The 20,848-nt window shown below is 35.0% G+C and overlaps 2 protein-coding genes across 3 annotated transcripts; one reads left to right on the forward strand and one right to left on the reverse strand.

The window, feature by feature from the left end:
* Positions 1 to 617: 617 nt before the first annotated feature.
* Positions 618 to 3,139, forward strand: LOC147079191 (caspase-8-like). Its single transcript, XM_085954457.1, has one exon. It carries the CDS (start codon positions 766 to 768, stop codon positions 2,389 to 2,391), a length of 1,626 nt encoding a protein of 541 aa, XP_085810583.1. The 5' UTR covers positions 618 to 765; the 3' UTR covers positions 2,392 to 3,139.
* Positions 3,140 to 3,510: 371 nt separating this feature from the next.
* LOC147079192 (protein AAR2 homolog) lies at positions 3,511 to 20,237 on the reverse strand. Of its 2 annotated transcripts, none has more exons than XM_085954474.1 (5): positions 19,901 to 20,237; positions 15,102 to 15,304; positions 12,190 to 12,507; positions 9,847 to 9,973; positions 3,511 to 7,347 (listed from the first exon to the last, which is right to left on the reverse strand). In XM_085954474.1, exons 1-5 carry the CDS (start codon positions 20,119 to 20,121, stop codon positions 6,936 to 6,938), a joined length of 1,281 nt encoding a protein of 426 aa, XP_085810600.1. In that variant the 5' UTR covers positions 20,122 to 20,237; the 3' UTR covers positions 3,511 to 6,935. The 2 variants fall into 2 exon arrangements, with proteins under 2 accessions (XP_085810600.1, XP_085810593.1); XM_085954467.1 differs by having other exon boundaries at positions 3,515 to 7,347; positions 20,064 to 20,237.
* Positions 20,238 to 20,848: the final 611 nt, after the last annotated feature.

Raw genomic sequence — 20,848 nt, forward strand, 5'->3', positions numbered from 1 at the left:
GCATGTCACGTCTCCTTGGTTTCAGTTGCGGACGATTTGAAACAGAGATTCCAGTCGTGCCGTCAGCGACCGCCATTGAAATATTACATAACAGACCTACAAATTTATCTGGAAAATGGCTAAAAATGGACTAGGAACTTTACCATAGGACGCCATTGAAAAACGTCTTTTGAAAATCAGAGTCGTGATTGGTTAGTTTTCGACAGTGGCTCCCCCATCTCATTCTAGTTTGTAGGTCTGTAGCTAGATACTAGGAGTTCAGTCTCGTCAAAGAGATTAGACTCCTCTCTCTCTCTCTTTGAGTCTCGTTTTTTTTTAGTATTCACGTGAGTGGATGCCTTATTTATAATAATATGTAAACTTGCATAAAATAATATAGCAGTGAAAACAACATGTATGAATTTCATAAATACAAATAAAAAAAATATTGATAAACTGCATATTATAATATTTCCCCAAAATAAATACTATAATTTTGGAGGTCTGTACATCTATTGGCTAAACCCGCTAAAGCGTTGTACTTTCCATTTTGAAAATATGGCAGCACTGATTCCCCCGCTGTACTGATCTCTTATCTCTTGTCTATGGAGGCGACGTCAGAAAATATTAGTCTATGTGTCTATGATAGTAGGGGGTGACGTTAGTAGTATTTTGGATTTGTGAAATCATAATTTTATAGGTAGTTCCGAAAATATATGAATACGTTAAACACCAGAATGCGATCTTTATAAGCAATAATTGCCCATACGGAATCATAATTATACTATGGCGACCTATAACACATTGCAGACTTGTGGCACCTTTGACAGTTTATTCCACGAATCTATCTTGGCTTTAGATGTGCTCCATATCCTAGAGAACGACCTAGAAATATACGAAAAGGTTTCTTTAGTCTTTCTGTTGTATGATGATGTCCACATAGCGCAGCAGGCTTTATCCTTGACCTTGAAGGCTCAAGAAGGAGGTAATTCTACTGAATTAACATACATGAACTTGCTACAACCGTGGGCTTGCAGTTATGGAAAATTTTGGAGAGAGAAATTAGTGGAAGGCCTCTTGATCATTCAAGCTTTCAGCAATATAAAAAAACTTGGGCTACAACTAGAACCTTTAAATGATCATTTTCTGCCAAAATGTTCTGAAACATCTACATTTATACATCCTATAAAAAAGATGTTGTATAAAATATGCGAATCACTGACTATTGATAGCACCACGATGCTGATTGAAACGGTCGTCACAGATGAGAAATGCCCTCATTTCAAAACTGATGAGAATGATAAAAAGTTCTTGGAGCTCTTTTTACTAAAATTAATTGAAATAAAATATATAACAATCGGATCCTGGAAGCCATCAATGATATCAGAAGAAATAAAAATTAAAACTCCTTCACGAATGGAAAATCTTGTTTCGGTCCTTAAAAAACTTCGCCTGGGTGCTCATTGGAGTAATTTAAATGACTCTGAAAAGTTGGTTAACACCGATTTAAAAACTACTGAAGTGAATCATAATAGTCCCGGCCCATCAACAACAAATGCTTGTAATAATGCATTAGAAAATGTCATTCCGAGCGTAAAGCAACTTCTCTCTTATTTGAGCGAGCATAAAAGTAGAGATGTCTACGAAATAATCGATAAAGATAATATGGGAATAGCTTTGATAATCAACCAAACCGATTTCGATAAGACAAAAGGCGGCAATTCGTCTCTCACATTGGAGGATCGGGAGGGCTCAAATGTTGACAAAGACAAACTTTTTGAAGTTTGGAAAATGTATGGATTTGAACCCATTGTTTACAAAAATCTGAACCATAAAGAAATCTTAATCAAAATAAAATACGTTATCGATAATCACACGAAACCAACAGACAGTGCTTTTGTCCTTTGTATCTTATCGCACGGCGAGGAAGGAACCGTGTTTGGCAGTGATAATATTCCAGTAGAAGTTAGAAGTATAGAAAAGTTATTCTATACGGCAACCAATCTGATTGGTAAACCGAAAAATATCATCATTCAAGCTTGCCAAGGAAAACGTCAGATGAAAATTGTATATTGTCCTCCGACAGTCTCCTTGTCCAGTCCCACTTTGAAGACTGATGGTCCGTCTTTACTGCCCTCACCATCTTTCCTGCCCGAGAGATCAGATTTATTCTGCTACTGGGCCACGGGACCAGAATGTATTTCATATCGAGATACGAAAAGCGGATCATGGTTCATTCAAACATTCTGCTTTGTCTTGGAAAAATACGGTGAAACAGAGGAATTCAGCAATATGTGCACAAGGGTTAATTGTATAATCAGCAATAAAAGAACTGACGGAACAGGTCAGATGCCAGAAATCGTTACTAATTGTTTGAGAAAGGATTTTTATTTACGAGGAAGAAGACATTAACAGAACAATAAAATGAACATTGCATAAAATGTATAGTATCCCACGAGTGTGCTGAATTAATATCGTTGCTTGATTATAGATATTTTTGAATATAAAATACTTACTCATTTTGTTCAAAATTACTTCGGCAGTCAATTGATGTATGTATTTTGAAATTTGTCAAGAAAAAATCAAAAGACAGCCAATAATTACTTAAGTGTTGATGATGAAAGTTACCCACTAAAAAAATTGTGTTAAATTGAATACTAAAATGTAAAATTTTATTTTTAAATCCCATTGGAAACAATCAGCGCCAATTTGACGCCCCTTGTACTTGGGTAAAAATGTTTTATTTTTAGAAATTTCTATCTAATTAAGATATTTATTTCTTATCCTACAATTTAAAATGAGAAGTATAAATTTTAAGAGAAGTAAAAAGTGTTTCAATACTTAATAATAAAGTTTTAAAAAATATTGAAATTAATTTGATAAAAAATTGTAGCAGTTTTAGTAAAATCTTGTCAAAATGACTACAATATTCAATCTGGTTGTTGGTCCACTTTTTTCTCCTTTTAAATTCGTCTTCAATGGCTTAATGGCCAGTGTCTTTTTTATTGTGATTTAGTATGATAATTGAAGTTTATGTTATTGATGTAAATGAAAAGATAGAGCATTGCACATCTCTCACTTATTTCAGGGCGCTTAATTGATCACTTAATTAGGCATTTGACTTCTAATATAAAAAAAAATTAAATGTTTTTGAAACTGATGAATCCTTTTAGTCATTTTTGTGTGTTACAAGCATCCCTCACCGCTGCCAAGTATGTACATTGAATTATAACAGTATGGATGTTCATTTATTCTAACGTTAGGTAAGTTAGTACAATATAACCTCAATATAACAGACAAAATATTCAGTCAAATGTGAAAAATGTTAAAAACATTCTGTTACTGTTATACATATTTAAATACAAGTGTCATCGCTTGTAAATAATGTTCTGCGCATGATAATCACGCCATACTTCTCAAACTCGAATTCGAGCCATAATGCCGTCCTGTTCGTAGACTGAATGTAGCACTGATGTACTTATGCAACGTTGGTCGCTAATTCACATAGATGTACAACAGTTTAATTTGTTTACTTAGAGTGAATAGATGCATTTATTACTGCATTCAATACGTTTACAAAAGTTAGAAGTAGATGAAGGTGACCATAATTTTACAGAGTTGATTATAAAAAACAGCAGACTTCAAAAGTGCAAACAAAACTTGATTCTTTTTTCAAAGCAGGATTACTGAAAGCAAGTGAGTCGACATCGAAGATTAATGTCACTCCATTAATGTCTGGATATATCATTCATCATCATCATCAGCCTGAATCTATCCACTGCTGGATGAAGGCCTCTTCAAGTTGCTTCCACTTCTCTCGGTCCTGTGCATTGCGTTGCCACGTACTTCCGCAGAACTTTATCATTTCATCGATCCAGCGGCCTCTAGGTCTACCTTGTGGACGTTTTGTACTTCTTGGATACCACTGGATGACTAGATTTGTCCAACGATTGTCTCTTCTTCGAGCTATGTGTCCAGCCCATCTCCATTTAAGGCTTTTAATAAACTTTATTACATCGCAAACCCTTGTCTGCTTCCTTATCCACTCATTCCTCTTTTTGTCCTTTCGCGTTATGCCCAGCATGCACCTCTCCATACCACGTTGTGCTACTCTAAGTTTCTGGATCTCTCTTTTACTTAGGGCCCATGTTTCACACGCATATGTCATCACGGGAAGCACACACTGGTTGAACACTTTGTGCTTTAGGCACAGTGGAAGGTCACTTTTGAAGACATTATTCAGGCGGCCAAAAGCACTCCAGCCTAGCTTTACTCTGCGAACAATTTCATCAAATATACATCCATCTATAGATACTTGTTGTCCCAGATAGATGTAGCTTTTCACCTGTTCGAGCTGAGTGCCATTGATGAGGATCTCTTTTTGGCCTGCAAAGCAGTTGAACATGACTTTCGTCTTTGTTACATTTATTTTCAAACCTACTTTGTTGCTTACTTCAGCGAGTTCCTGCATTCTGCTTTGGAGGTCTTCTGAGTCTTGCGATAAAATTACTATGTCATCGGCAAAGCGCAGATGACTCAGGTATTCTCCATTTATGGGGATCCCTTTGTCATTCCAGTCAAGTTGCCTGAATAAGTCTTCAAGGGTAGCTGTAAATAGTTTAGGTGAGATTGTATCACCTTGTCGGACTCCTTTGCTGATAGGAAATCTGCGCGATGGTTTATGGAGATTTACAGATGCTGTTGCGCTACTGTATATATTATTGAAAATATTTATATAGCGTCCAGGGATTCCTTGTTTTCTGAGTGCGTCGAGTATTGAACATTTCTTTATCGAATCAAACGCCTTCTCATAGTCTATAAAACCCATGCATAGTGGCAGTTTGTATTCCTGGTACCGCTCTATGATTTCTCTGACGACTTGGATATGGTCCATAGTGCTGTATCCTCCTCTAAATCCGGCTTGTTCTCTCGGTTGGTTCTCGTCTAGTACATTTTGCAGACGGTTTGAGAGAATTTTTGTGAACGTCTTGTAGAGAATAGGGAGTAGACTTATTGGACGATAATTTGCTAGGTCTTCTCTGTCACCTTTTTTGTGAAGAATGACAATGCTGGCATTTTTCCATACCTCTGGGACATCCTCTTTGCATATGCAGGCTGTGAACAATTGTGCAAGTACTTCATTTGCATCCTTTCCTGCTTTTTTGAGAATATCTATCGTTAAACCGTCTTCCCCGGGGGCTTTCCCACTTTTCATGTAATTTAAAGCATGGGTTACTTCCCAGGATGTAATTTCGGGAGTATGGTCTTCCGAATTTCCATTTCTCTGAAGATCTAAGTCTATAGTCGTATTGTCAGTGTCATCACTGTAGAGATCGCTGTAGAACTCTTCAACTCGGCTTAACAAGTGTTCCCAATTTCTGACGATAGAACCATCTTTTGCTTTTAGTGCTGTGATTTGACGTTTTCCTATCGACAAGCATTGCTTGTTTTTGTTTAGACTTCTGCCTGCTTTCACAATTGCTTGTATGAGGTTTACATTGAATTTACGAAGGTCTTCTCTAATCTTCCTTCGGAGGGTTTTGCAAAGTGATGAAAACTCCATATCGTTTTGTGCCTGTCTATCGCTCTTGGTTTTCCTTCTCTGCTCCATAAGATTCAATGTTGCCTTCGAAAGCTTGGTGGAAAGTGTAACTTCTGAGTTTTTTACGCCTATTTTTTCTGCACATTGTAGAATAATATTCGTTATATCCTCCGCGTTGGATAGGGAAACGGTTTCGTTCTCATCTAAGAAAGCCGATAGTGCATTTTTGAGTTCATTTTGGAATTCAGTATTGTTCTGCAGGTATACGCGAGCATTTGACTTCTTCTGCAGTTTGGATCTTTCTGATTTGACGTTCAATCTTATCTTACATCTCACCATCCGGTGATCACTGCCGGTGTTAAACTGATTGATCACTTTACAGTTTAAAAATGTATATTTTCTGTCAGTGAGGATGTAATCGATTTCGCTGGTCCTTCCTGTCGGGCTTCTCCACGTCCATTTACGTGTAGGTTTATGTTGAAAAAAGGAATTCATGATGTGAAGATTGTTGGTTTCAGCAAACTCCACAAGCATGTCCCCTCTACCATCCCTTGAGCCATGTCCGAAATGTCCGACCGCTACGTCATCTCTTTGGTATGATCCAATACGTGCATTGAAATCTCCCATTATGATGTTGAAGTGGCATTTACTTTTATTTTTCAAGGATGTTATTTCCTCGTAAAACTCTTCCACTTTTTCATCAGGATAACTCTGTGTCGGAGCATATACTTGCAAAATCTGAATGCGGTACCTAGCATTGATTTTAAGTATCACGCTTGCGACCCTGTCAGAAATGCAGTTGAACTCGACTATGCGGTCCCTCCAGGCTTTGTTGACAACAAATTGAAGACGAGTAAACAGGATTTTGTTTGTGTTTTTATATAACGGACTTTCGGCTTTAACGGACACCCCCTCATTCACATTAGTCTGTTATATCGAGTTTCTACTGTATTAATGAATTGATTTGAGTTTCCCCATATCCACCCGCCATGTATATGCAGCCGCGGTTTGTGCAAGGCCGATTTCCATCGAGCTATAAACGTGTCAGAATGAAAAGATTTTAGTGCCACACTTGCCACCATGCACATTAGTGCTTAAAGAAAGAGTTTTAGAAAATAAAAAGAAGCTTGACTTGCTCTGCCGTCATTTATCTATAATGACATGAAGTGCCGTCTGTACTTATGTATTAATGAATTATCAAATTTTCATACAGAAAAGATATATCAGTCAATTTAACATCATTAAAATGTGTTTTATTATGTAATGGCATTTATTGAAAATTTAAATTCCATAGGATTCAATATAAAAAACTATCGCGAACATAACGCATTACACTGCAACTCTAGTCCTCTGATCCATTTCATCAGTGTTAGTGTTCAGGCCAAAATTGCATTATGTACATATTACACAAGCCTCATACGGCAGGCAGTTTTACAATGACAGGTTTTTCATCATCATCTTCCTTGTCTAAATGACTGAAATCCCACATTAACACATCTGTTAGGTTAATTTTAAAACGCTCAATGGCAATTTTCAGCCTTCCCTCAACATTGGAACTGTTGACAGTCCGGAAAAATTCCCTAAGCTTAATATATATCACATTATTGTTCATCACTATATCAGCCAAAAATTCCTCCGGTATTTCTTGTATTTGTGTTTCCAATGACGTTATAAAATGAAGGTAAACATTTCGATGCTTGATGATGGCTCTCTCACAAGAGCAGAAAAGTGTAACCAATTTTTTCCATTGCTCAAAAGCATCCAGAGAATGTCCTATCAAAAAGCAAACATATGTGAACTCCAATTCACCTATGATGTCTATAGATCTGGAAAGAAATGAAAGAATCAATTACTATTAACTTACTTTATACTACTACTACATATTTCCACATGTTAATAAATATAGTATATTACATTGCCATGTTTGATTATAATATGATGAAGAGGATTATAATAATGGGCCTCCATAGAGAGAAGGTTATATAAACACATTTTTGTTTTTAGTAGAAAGGGATGTTGGGCACTTGCTCAACCTATTAGGTCCAAACACACATTGAAAAACAATATGTGAATTTATCAGACCCGGGTCTCGTACCTGGGACCCACATTATAAGCCATCATGTTACCGCTCTGCCATTGTGGGCACAGAAGTACATATACATTATATTGCAGATTTATTTACTGGGGTTTCTTATGAAATATACGAATAGGTTATATAGGTACTGTCACCGTATAAAAAAACCTATTAAAAAAATATTTTTGATAAATTTATTAATTTAGATATTAAATTTGAATGTTTTCATTTATAATGGTGTTTTTGCGGATAGTTTTACATATTTTGTCAAAGCTCTTTACTGTATATCTCTGCTGGTGTAAATGTTTTTTGATAAATGATTTAAAAAAAATTGTTACATACTTAGTGTTTTCGAATACTTTTAATCCTGTTTCATACAGGTTACATATAGAATTCCAATTCAATAATATATGCAGCAAAGAATGTTGTTAAACCTGTAGATAAAATTTAGTAGACGTACGTTAGCGATGGAGTTAGGAATGTTACTGAAAATGTTATGGCGAGTCTCTAGATGCAATCATCCGCCTCACTCAGCTCAGTTAGAGTTGGGTTAGTGAGTTGTATATCTGAAAGGCTTGGTTAGCTGATGATATTGCTGAAAGACATTTTCTTAGATCCAATGATTATTTTCACGTACATAAAAAATGCAAAAGACCATTTATATTTGAAGAAAATATCATTTATATTTGAAATTCCATGGATATAATTTAATTGGATCGGTCTTTCATTCACTATAATAACAGAAAAAGGAATGTCATCATAGATCAGGGATGGCGAACCTATGACACGCGAGATGATTTTGCATGGCACGCAAATATTTTGTGTTGAAGAGAAAAAATATAGATACTATGTAATATAATGTGAAGGATATTTTTTTTACAAAAAGTTTTACAAATACGTAGATATATATTATATAATATTAAATAATTACAAGATAAAAAGAACTTTTTATATACATTTTTAAATTTTCTGTTGACCCATATAAACTTGACTTGACTAGCTTAAACGATCAAAAAAATTTGTACTTGACATGTCATATTGATTTCCATACTAACGCACGTATATATTAAGGCGATACTTCAGTGAAACGGCAAATAATTTTCAACTATAGGCGCGATGAAATTTTGGACTCACTGGCAGTCTGAGAGCGAATGTCGAGGTGTGAATACGTCAATTTGTTTCGTGATGGCGACGGGGGTATTAATTCTTAAATCGTGTAAAGATGACTAAAAACGTTACCCATTTACTTTAAAATGAAAACATGTCAATGTATATATTATTATTGTTACTAATAGAACAATAAACAGAACATTAAATGGACGCATGTTGGATTTATATGACAAATTATATTTCGGTCCGCATGCGTCATTTGCACCCGCGACCCGCAATCCGCGCATTGCCTAGCCACAATCTTTTTAGACCATGCCTCAACTGAGGTATAGCCTTAATAATTTAGTTGCTAGGACCCCAGAGCCCTAGCAACCAATAATGGTGTCGAAATAACTTTTCATACAAAACAGAATTAACTGAAAATGGATTCAATTCTACTTAAAGATGGCTAAAAGTATTAAAAAAATGCATTAGCATCGTGTTCTGATGTATTCTAAAAGTTTCAAATGTCTAGCTCGTCGGGAAGTTAGTTAAAAATTGATTGCAAGATTTGTACCGGATAAGGAACCACCGGACAAATAAGAATACGAGCTACGAAAAACGTTATAAAATGCCTGTTTTCTTCGGTTTTTAATAATATTTATCAATCGATGGGCAAACGGAAACAACAAAATTCATGCATAAACGACAGATCGCATTGTATAAAAAATAACAGGCAGCTGATACTCTTGAAGAATAAGCATTATAATTAATATAAATTGCATAGATGGGTCCTTAGGTTTTATGGGTCACACGTAATAATATTATAGCACTGACCTCATCAGGCGGCGGGATAAGTGTCGCGAACCTATGATTTTGATCGATTTACAATCATTTTACAATGCTTGAGTGACCACTGTAGCGAGAGGATGCTTCATCTGATCTGAGAAATTTTGGTGTCGATTTGTGCTTAAAGAACCAAACTAAGTAGGTATTATAGTAATAATACTCAAGAACTCAATAATTGCTTATAATTTTTTAACTTTTTTAATAGAATTCTTATAACTATTTTTTCATTTTTTTCCTACTCGAACTACTCGAAAAACTGGTCGGCACGTCATACCTGTCATAGGTAGTAACAATATCATATTTAAAATATTACCTGTTATGCCGTTGCATCATTATATCAAGGACATAGGTCTGATCTAAACAATGTTGGGTGATTTCGGATGGAGTAGCATCTTCCGGATAACTTCGGTCGGGAAAATTTGTCAATCTGAGTGCGGTACCTAGAAAAAGTAGTTTTATACAAATGAATAATACTCACCAAAAGTGTCTGTGATTATGTCGTATAGAACTTACTTTGCGGACATTGATGTAATGGGAATGGGACAATTGGGCGCCGCACTGTCGAATGAAAGAAATAGACATTCGTTACGATTTTACGAGGAATTTTAATCAATTTCTATCTACTACTAGTTTTAATTCATTTTTCAGATTGAGAATTATCATGCCTGAGGCTTTATATAAAAATAAAATAACTATCTTCTCGATGGAACTTAAACATAATATTATACATAATTAAATCATTATTTACCTGTGAATATTGAAATTCTCACCTAGTATTAAATAATAATACAATAATTTAAAATATAAATAATAGTATTGAATGTATTTTAAAGATACCTATAATTCACGAACGTCTAATTATTTTGGATTTCATTCAATTGCGTGGCGTTCAGTTGTCCCGGCGCTGAATCGTCCTAGACCTGATGTAATTTATTATAATCAATTCTTGTAGTATGCTGCTGAGATCAAATAATACTATGAAATTAAAAAGAAACTGGCATTCCGAAAGGTCTTTAAAGTTATAAAAAAAATTATAAATGCAATGGTGATATCCTGTATATAAAACGTAGACACCTTGCCCGATGTCTTAATCCCAATATCACGGGATTGAAAATGTTGGTATCTCAGGATTAACTTGCATAGGATTTACATCAGAAATAGTCTATTTGACAAGTGAACTAAAGAGGTACAGCATGGTTAGTTCCTTATTAAATGAATACAAAAATATGAAAATATCGTGTTTAAGCTACAGTACTCTCTCAGTAATCCGCCGTTCGATTATCCGACAACTACTATAATCCGCTGTTATTTTTACTAGTTGAAATAACAATACCAAGTTCTATAATTCGCCGGTATTCGTATGACAAATTCAGTAGTCTGCCACGTGCCTTTGTCAGCTGTTCGCCATCGTATTTAACGTAGCTAAGGCATGGAACAACCTACCGGGACGAGTAATAATTTCATTGTGGAAAAAACTGTGGCCTTCCATGAATCAAGACGATGAAAACTGGGAACTGGAAGACTTAGTTCCATTAGAAGAATGGATAGCAGAAAGATCTGAGTATGCGCCACTTCTAACCGAAGACGAGCCCATAAATATATCAAGAGGCTTGGATTCTGAGGATGAAGATAATAATTGTCAACCGACTGCAGCTCATACAGTCAAATCAGAAGATGCACTAGAATGACGTTACCATTAAATGGGCATAGGAAAATAATGCAACCGTCAACACACTTCTCATGTTGCGTAAATTACGAGATGACATAATCTTCCAACAATATTCAGGAAAAAAACAAACGACACTGGTTGTGTTAAGTGATTTAGTGTTTAATACCTACTATGTAGTGAACAAATTTAGTTTATAAATATGTATAACTTAATACATACTTTATTTTGATTATAAATAAAATTGTAAGTTGCTAGTACAAATTTCTCAATAAAAACTATTTTTACGAAATACCTATCTTGTAATTTTTGCCATATTTTGTATGACATATGCACTATAATCTGCCGCTTATACTAATTGCACACTTTCTTGTCTGGATTTTGGGGTGGCAGATTACTGATAGAGTACTGTACTTATCAATTAAGACTTATAAGGACAGAGCATGAGGCGGTAATTGTTCTCTTTTGGCTATGGTAACTTCTTTCTTTTTTTTATATATTTATACAATATATTCTTTTTAACACTACAACATTCCATGAGGTCCAATGACAGTATCGTAGTGAAATGTATTATCAATAAAAGTGAAACCATCACGAACACCCATGTTTTGAGAAAATCACAAATTTATTGTAATCTCACCAGGAATTGAACCTAAAAACTTTAAATGAAAGGCCCCAGCCACAACAGGTCATGACAACCAATTACAATAATGCAGTAGTAGTGAAACCGTAGTACAGTGGTAGCAGTGAAACAATTACAGAAATCACCCAGGCTTTGAAAAAATGCACTGTGACCTCATCGGGAATCAAACCATCTGGACCTCCCCAATGAGAAGACTACAGGGGCCGCTACGGGACTGAGAAAGAATGATGGTTTATAAGAGCGCAACTTGATATATTATGCACAGAATTATAACTAACTCATTCCTAAATCAGCTAAATCATAATGATAATCGTGAAAAAATTGTGTACGAAATGTATTTTTATTACCTGGCATCGGTTTTAGGTGTGGTAATAGTTCTTCTTCTCTCTCTTCTACCGTTGACGGTCTACTTTTCCTCTTTTGAACGTTTTTCAATTTAGGAATAACAACTTCAGGCATTGTTTGTTTTGAGCAGCCTTGTGCTGTATCCAACGCAATAGTTGCAATAGCATTGTCAGTCGATGGTTTGATGTCGATTAACTCAGTGATACTGGGACCTCTTGATTTATTTTCGCCTTTTGGTCGGTCATCATCATGACAGTTGACAAGCTCCAATGCAGACCTTATTATTCCACTCTCAGGAGTTAGTATCTTTGCCAAATCATCTGGAAATACAAAAATGGAAAAGTTAAAAGTAAGTACATAATATCAGAGATTCAGTGTTTAGTTGGTGGTAAATGGTGATATTATTTGACTTATAAAATGAACAGATCACTTGGTATTCACCATAATAAAGATTGGTTTATGATGGGTGTCTTACTCACATGACAAGCTTTATCAAATATGAATACCGAGACGTATATTTGAGTTTATATCATATTGTAATTATTGTCAATACTGTATGGTGGGAGTCAGTGAGGCACCCAGGGCAAAGGGCCCTGGCAGCCCCCTAACATGAAAATTATCAGAATGATTTTAAACATTGAAATTGAAAGCCAATAAACTATACCTTGGGCTTAGACAAATAAAAACACGACAAAAAAATGATTTGTAATTCTCCAGCACCCTTTTTAGAAAAATTTGTTAGATTTGAATTTCTAGCACAAAAATTTCGAGACACAATGTCGGGTTTTTTTAGAAACCCAATCCCTAATGGAACTTTCAAAAAATTCTCAGTGTTCACCCGAATTCCGGAGTGGTGTAGGTCATGGCTGGGGAGGGCTGACAGGGCTATAGCCTGGGGGCCCAGGCTGTGGGGGGCCCGGCGTGTCGGGTTGACCAGATAAGTGAGATAAACACATATCATAAATTATTAGCTTTAATAGTAAAAGTCACTATTATACTTCATGGCCATGAACATTTTAAATTATATAATTGTGCAATATATTTTCTGATTATTATGTGTCGATACTCGACAGCTCCATTATTAAAGTAGATGTATTAAAAATCGCCAATAATTCACTGTATAAGTACCCTTAATTTGAACTAAAACACAATTTGAAAAACGTTAATGTAGTCTTAGCGGTAGGTAGGGGCCCTGCCAAATATCCTAGCTTGAGGTGATGTGGAGGCCATGGTGTAGGTACACCGAGTGCAATAGACAAAAGACCGATAAACGAGAAATTAGGCTGTGTTGTGTTGAGTAGGTTTGTGTATAAGTTAAATGCAATAATACCTTTTTTTGTCCATTTTCATTAATATTTTAAAACCTCAATATTAAAAGACCAAAAATCGACGATAAACATTCGGCGAAAACAACGACTACACCCACTACAGTCGGTGGTTGTGTATATCAAAAGAACATTTTTTTTCAGTGGAATTCGGCATAAATATTGTAGCTCTCTAGACCAAGCGGGTAGCACAGCCAATATTATTTGAGTAATGTTTTAGCATACTAGGCGCACATGTCCGGCATGCTCGCTGTTAGTCACTTCCAATACGCCAGTCGCTGATGACACGCTCAACGGTTACCGCCACTATGCCTCCAATTTAAAAAAAATTAGGAGAAACTGTACAAATATACCGCCGTGTATTGTGAAAATATGTAAAAATAATTATATGAAGAAAAAGAGCCTTGAGCTCCCCCCAATATTAAATCCTGAGTGCGCCACTGGTGGGAGTAGAGAAAGAGCTAAGTAATGTTAGAAAGGGATCATCATTTATGGCACTACAATCCTTGGCGGGTCTTGGCCTCCTTCAAAAACTTCCTCCATTCTGGATGATTCAGCGCTGACACTCTTCAGTTGCTTTCACTGAGCATTTTTAAATCCCGTGTCGTGTGGGAAAGGGATGGTTCATTAAATTCAATGTTATAATTGAGTGAAGGGGGTGAGAATAATTGGTATTCAGGTGACTCGTTTTATAGTACATACATGGACACTGATTCTATATTAAATTTAATTGTATATAATATGATTTTTATACACAATGACTAGCTTTTTTATATACACATTAAATAATTGGGTTATGTCTTCCGTTCATTCATTATAATTAATCGTAATATTCAACAGATTGGTATAATAAAATTATCCACAAGTGCTTTGGTCAAAACACTTTATATTCACTCAGGGCAACAAAAAACAAAGTGCTCATTGAGAATGATCAAATTAAAGAATTTGTACTAATAAATTATTTTTATTACAAGATTTGATAGCGCTTCCAGAACATTCTCAGCATAGTTTAATTGGTAACTGGAAAAGTAGATTATGTAGAAAGATACATAGCATCCTTGAAGCTAATGCTGCGGAAGGAGCTTGAGGCAGATAGAGGGGAGTGGAGATATTTCCTGGAAGCGGCCAAGACTCGTATTGGATTGTAGTACCGATGATAATAAAAAAATCTTTGTGTTGGCATATCTGAATAGGTTAATTAATTGTAAATAAAATGCAAATGGAGTGCTGTTATTTATGGTATTGCTTTGTTTACTTATTTTGTACTGTTATTTGTGATTTTACACTATTGTTAACCTAAATAATGATAGTTATTTGAATAAAATCCATTTTTTATCTCATTTAGAATAATACTTTAAGTCATTTTTATTTCGATGTGACCGTAGTGTATAAATCTCAGTGCACACGTGTCTATCTTGCGACAAATGAACCTGAAATGAAAAATTACTTGCTACTAATTTCATCACTATGCGTTGGTAATCTTATTATTACATAGCTATAACTTTCATAATTTATATAGAGGCTCCATCTCCAGATAAGTAGGTTTTTCTGCAATAATTTTAGATACTTAAAACTACAATAATAATTACCTGTAATATTTGCTGATAATGATTTCCATTTTTGGAAGATGTCATATGGGTACGGAGCCAAGAATCGGTCAATATTCAAGAGATTATCTTTTAATCTAGTGATACTTTCTTCGCTTATATGGTCATCGCTAATGCATTCTCTTTCTTTGTCCCACATCTTCACTAGAAACTCTTTCAATTTGAAATTGTGCATGAAACCAACTCTGGAATAAATATAAGTAGTCAATATTAAGTCGCCTCGTTTCTAACTCGCTTTTAAATTGCAAATTAATAATAGGTGTTTTTTGCTGGAGCTTGCATTTTTGAGTAATAATTTAGTTTTCAAAAATCATATGATGTTGAAATGTTATAAGTCCAACATTTACTTAAGTCTAGCGTTACAAGTTTTCAGAACACTACATTTTTTTGATAAATAGATTTACCAGGCATGCATTTTCGAGTACATTTTCAAGGTAAAAAGTTTTTATTGATGTTTTTAAAAAAATGATCCTGACAGGAACTCTTGAATAAGAAAATATCCAATCTAAACACAAACAAATTTTGATTGCAAGAGCTAACAATGCTTTGAAATTTGGTTAATTTTTTGGTAACAAAAACAGTTTATTCCATATAGACAATTATATTAAATACCTTTTTCTGTCAGCGCAGATGCTTTTCAATCCAATAATTAATTAAAATTTTGAAATTTTCATACATTTTGATGCATCATTATCATACACTAAGATTATATTAGGTTATATCAGGTTGGGGTAGGTTAGGTTAGGTTCAGGGACGGCTCTTGTATAGGAGCAAAGGTGCACTGATCTCCCAAATCATTATGTATGTAATAATAAGGACGTATTCAAATACCTACAAATTGTATGAATTAATTATTGTAAAATATCTTTAATTTGTTGCCGTCTACACGCATAAAATACGTGTAATTTTTGGTGTATTTTTTACCCGCCGCTAAGCCTGTATGTATGCATAAATACGTCTTCCATAGTATTTGTAGGACGGTGCAGGAGAGAAACTGAGCCGCCGGTCGATACTTTATTTTTGCATCCGGTAATGTGAGCTCAATTGTGATACTTTTTTTATTTCCGAACGTACAATATTTACCTCATTTGGGACACTGTCCCTCCCGATCCCAAAAGCTTGCGAGGGTAGACGACAATACTGTGTTTGACTTGCGCGAATAGTAACAACTCACATACGCTTATGAAGTAGGTACAAGTTTCCCGCGTAATATTTCAAATTATTATATTATTACTTCGTACGTTATGAGGTAAATGCTCCGTTGTATGCCATATAATATTGAATAGATCAAAATATCGATTAGAGTAATATTATGATCATTAAGTTAGGTATAGCAAACTCAACACACAAATACCAATTTTATAATTATTTTACCTTTCAAGATTAAATAATTTTAATATACCTACAGCTAAGTACTTTTAAATGTAACTGATATACTATTAATAACCTTTGCATAATATGTACACTCTATAACTTTTTACGTATCTACTTATACTAATCTACGAGAAGTATTTATTTAACGAAGCGTTAAATTGTAACAATTTCTACAATATTAGGTATTTCAATAGTGTATGTGGAGTATGAGTGTTATTTTTCAACGTAAAAGAGGATAAAATATTTTTTAAGAAGTTGAACAACGCAATTTTCCATTGTCAATTGAAGAAATGAAATATTTTTCATGTTGAATACATCTTTCAAATCTGTCCCATTTAGAGTGCAATTCTGGAGTTGAGGTGTACAAAAGTATTAGCAAATTTTTAACAGATAGTAACTATATCCCGTTGAAAAATCACCGGCCCATAGTATTTATCAAAATGATACAGCCCGTATATACGGTGTCAAACGTGGTAACTACGAAGGCACATATGAAGTGTAATTACAATAAAAATCGAAAAGAGTTTATATGCCCTTTGCATTATACTTATCATAGAGGCTTGGACTTAGTAACTTTGACAGCAAATAAATGCTGTCAGTGAATGTAAGCGTCGTTTCATTTCTCAACTCCCCCAAGATGAATTATATGTTTAAGCATAAGCCTACCTCCACCACGAAGGCTATTGCCGATTTTTTTCAATACCACAAGAAGGAAAATGCATGTTGTTAACTGCACTCCCTAATTTTATTGTCACCGGCCCCCACTGGTTAGGTTAGGTTGGTTTTACAGGATTTTTTTTATTCTACCGACAATTTTGCATTTACAGACTTTCAAAAAGGTCTAAAGTACTCATTGCTATAAGATTTTTTCCTTATATCAGTATTTTATTTTCAAGATATCTAGTGTTTTTCCTAACAAAATACTTATTTTCTTACCCTGTCTGGTATATATTAGTCGATGAGATTAATAGTTTGTTTACATATTGTTGTCTTTATCTATACTATCTAATATTAGAAATTCACGTAGTACTCTATGACAACATCTTAAAACTGTGAACTAACATGCTCCTCCCATTTTTAACCGCACTTCCATTATAAACTAACAAGCTCCTCCCATTTAGTCGACAACAGCGCCTTCCTTCACGTAGCCAAGATGTTGTCGTACAATAGTTTGTATACAAAACTAGCATAAAGTCAATACAGAAAATTTTCAGTAATCTGCTGCTCAATTATCCGACAACTACTATAATCCGCCGTTATTTTTACTAGTTGAAAGCACAAAATCAAACTCTATAATTCGCCGGTATTCGATTGTCAAATTCAGTAGTTTATTTTGGAAACTTCTCCTTCGTAAAACGTACATTCATCGCGAAGAAAGTTATGTACTAAGGAGAAAAGCGCCCAAGGACCGCATTACAATTATGCCGTGCTCCAATGCAACCGGGACACACAGACTGAAGCTTTTGGTCATAGGGAAAGCCAGGAATCCTAAGCCATTCAAGAATATCTGCATCACTGAACGGTTATGTCAAGTGATTTACTGTTTAATATTACGAGGGTGGGTCAATAAGTCCTTAGAAAAGCCGACAAGTGGCGCGACTAGTACTGTAAGCGGTTTGTTTTCATGCAGCGGCACTACCGATTCAGTATGCTGCGAAGTTTCAATCAGATTGGTCGGGTTGTTGTGTGTTTCTCGTACATTTAAAAAAAAATTGCTTGTGGAAAATGGAAAAATGGAAAATGGAGAAAATTGAGTTTAGAGCTGTTATTAAACATTTTAATATAAAAGGGTTAACAGCAAAGGAAATAAAAAATGAGTTGGATTTAGTTCACGGCATATCTGCTCCTTCACTTGCAACTATTTATAACTGGTTAAATGAATTTAAACGTGGTCGTACATCAACAAAGGATGAACCACGCTCAGGACGTCCTGTAGAGGTGACTACACCAGAAATGATCAATAAAATCCACGATATGGTGTTAAGTGACCGAAGATTAAAGTTGAGTGAGATAATTGAGGTTACAGGGATCTCAAAAGGTAGCGTTATTTCTATTTTACATGACAAATTGGGCATGAAAAATATTTCTGCAAGATGGGTGCCGCGTTTGCTCACAGTCGACAATAAACGCAATAGGGTGGTGGCCTCTAAAGCCCTGTTGTCGCTCATGCAACGCAATCCGGATGAATTTTTTCATCGCTTTGTGACTGTAGATGAAACATGGATACACCACTATACTCCCGAGATGAAAGAACAGTCAAAGCAGTGGATTGCGAAGACAAACCATGTCCAAAGAAGGCGAAAACCGTAAAATCAGCTGGTAAGGTTATGGCTACTGTATTTTGGGATGCACGTGAAATTATTTTCGTTGACTATTTGGAAAAAGGAAAAACAATAACAGGGGATTATTATGCATCTTTATTGGACCAGCTAAAAAACGAAATTGAAGAAAAACGGCCTCATTTAAACAGGAAAAAAATCCTCTTTCATCGGGACAATGCCCGTGTTCACACATGTTTACGATCAATGGCTAAAATTGAAGAATTGAAGTTCGAATTGGTCGACCACCCACCGTATTCGCCAGATTTAGCCCCCAGTGACTTTTTCCTTTTCCCAAACTTAAAAAAATGGCTAAGTGGACAACGTTTTTTTTCAAATGAAGAAGTCATCGATCGGACAAATGCTTATTTTGAGGACTTTCCGAAAACTTATTTTTCTGACGGTTTAAAAAAAATTGAGAAACGTCTAACCAAGTGTATTGAGCTCCAAGGAGATTATGTTGAGAAATAAAAAAAAAATACAAAAATAAAAACTGTTTTAATGCTTTTTTCTAAGGAATTATTGACCCACCCTCGTATTTAGTTAATAAACTTAGTTTATAAATAATATGTATAATTTAGTTAATACTTGGGTAAATGTGCCGCAGAGGTGGCCATGAGATTTTACAACTTTCTTTTTAGACCAAACCAATCCTAACCTAATCTAACCTACCCCAACCTAATATTACCTCATATAATCTTAGTTTGTGATAATGGCGTATCAAAATGTATGAAAATCTCAAATTTTCAATTAACGATTATTGGATCGAAAAGTCGATGCGCTGACAGAAAAAGGTATTTATTATAATTGTCTACATAGAATAAACTGTTTTCGTTAAAACAAAATTATAAAAGCTTGTGTCCACCTCTGCGGCACAATTATCAAAACTATTTTTACCAAACACGGCCTGTTTTAATTTTTACCATATTTTGTATATATGCACTATAATCCGCCGCTTTCATTAATTTGACACTTGTCTGGTTTTTGTGGTGGCGGATCACTGAGAGACTACTGTATAAGTTATGTAAAACTAATCGTGCCAGGACAATAATAAAAATGTGTATTCAAAAAATAATAATTTCCAATAACCTGGGTGCGACATCTCCCGTATTTTGACTAACGGCCGAGTAATGTATAAAGTGTAGACCTGGCGGGATCATTTTAATTCCTCTGAAATCACCGGCCGTATTCCAGGATTTCATATCAATACCAAATTCTGTACCTTCCGGGACGCCTAGGAATATTAAAGTACCTCCTTCTAACAGCAATCGTTTCGCTAAATCTTGTTCCAATTCGATTGAGGACGACATAGTGGCATTTGATGGGTATCAACACTATAATTTGAGAGTTCCCGTATTATGTTTTGAGTTAGTTGATTCTAACCTCAAAAGTCAGAATTACGAGTAAAATTGACAGTTACATGTGCACCATAGACGAGATGTTTAGTATTGTCAAGATAGAAAGCACGTTTTAATAATAGCTCAGTGCTGCCATCTTTTTATCACCGAAATATATAGGACTCGGTACCAGAAATTATTATAGTATTTCGGCATGGTACGCGTTTTCATATTATGTTGAAAATGTATAGGTTTTATGCTTTTCATAAAAAAAAATAACGGAGAATTTGAGAAATTTCGACACAAATTTTTATTTAGGTACCTACCTACCTACCTCTTTCGACCAAAAACGCTTACCGAAAAGGAGATTGGACGGTCTTCAATCTCCTTGCTACCGACGAATCCAAGAAATTTCATTTTAACCAAAGTCAAGGACTTTTTTACGTTTATAAAGGATTTTTCCCGGGTTCTCCAATTTTTCTTATATTGCGAAATTATAATGCTTCGTACCAAATTATGTAATACGGAAATATCTAAATTTTAGTACTTTTTGCGTACCTATTCTTTCTAATATATACTTATTTAAAATTATAGTATTTTGAGCGTACTACATACCTACACCTGTTTTATATCGTACATAGTACGCAGACGAAAATTATAGTTCAAAAAATACTATAATAAGATTGTACGGTTGGAAACA

This window comes from Rhyacophila brunnea, unplaced genomic scaffold (assembly GCF_057557595.1).
Source record: "Rhyacophila brunnea isolate RB1 unplaced genomic scaffold, BYU_Rbru_1.0 scaffold_10, whole genome shotgun sequence".
In the NCBI taxonomy this organism is placed as follows: Eukaryota; Metazoa; Arthropoda; class Insecta; order Trichoptera; family Rhyacophilidae; genus Rhyacophila; species Rhyacophila brunnea.

Bases quoted from the DNA above. Each gene is read 5' to 3' on its own strand.
- LOC147079191 (XM_085954457.1), top strand. From the start codon at position 766: ATGGCGACCTATAACACATTGCAGACTTGTGGCACCTTTGACAGTTTA.
- LOC147079192 (XM_085954474.1), bottom strand. From the start codon at position 20,121: ATGTCGTCCTCAATCGAATTGGAACAAGATTTAGCGAAACGATTGCTG. The intron at 12,508-15,101 runs GTAATTATTATT...TTGTATTTCCAG, and splicing joins ATTATCAGCAAATATTACAG to ATGATTTGGCAAAGATACTA. The intron at 7,348-9,846 runs GTAATATTTTAA...ATTTCTTTCCAG, and splicing joins ATGATGCAACGGCATAACAG to ATCTATAGACATCATAGGTG.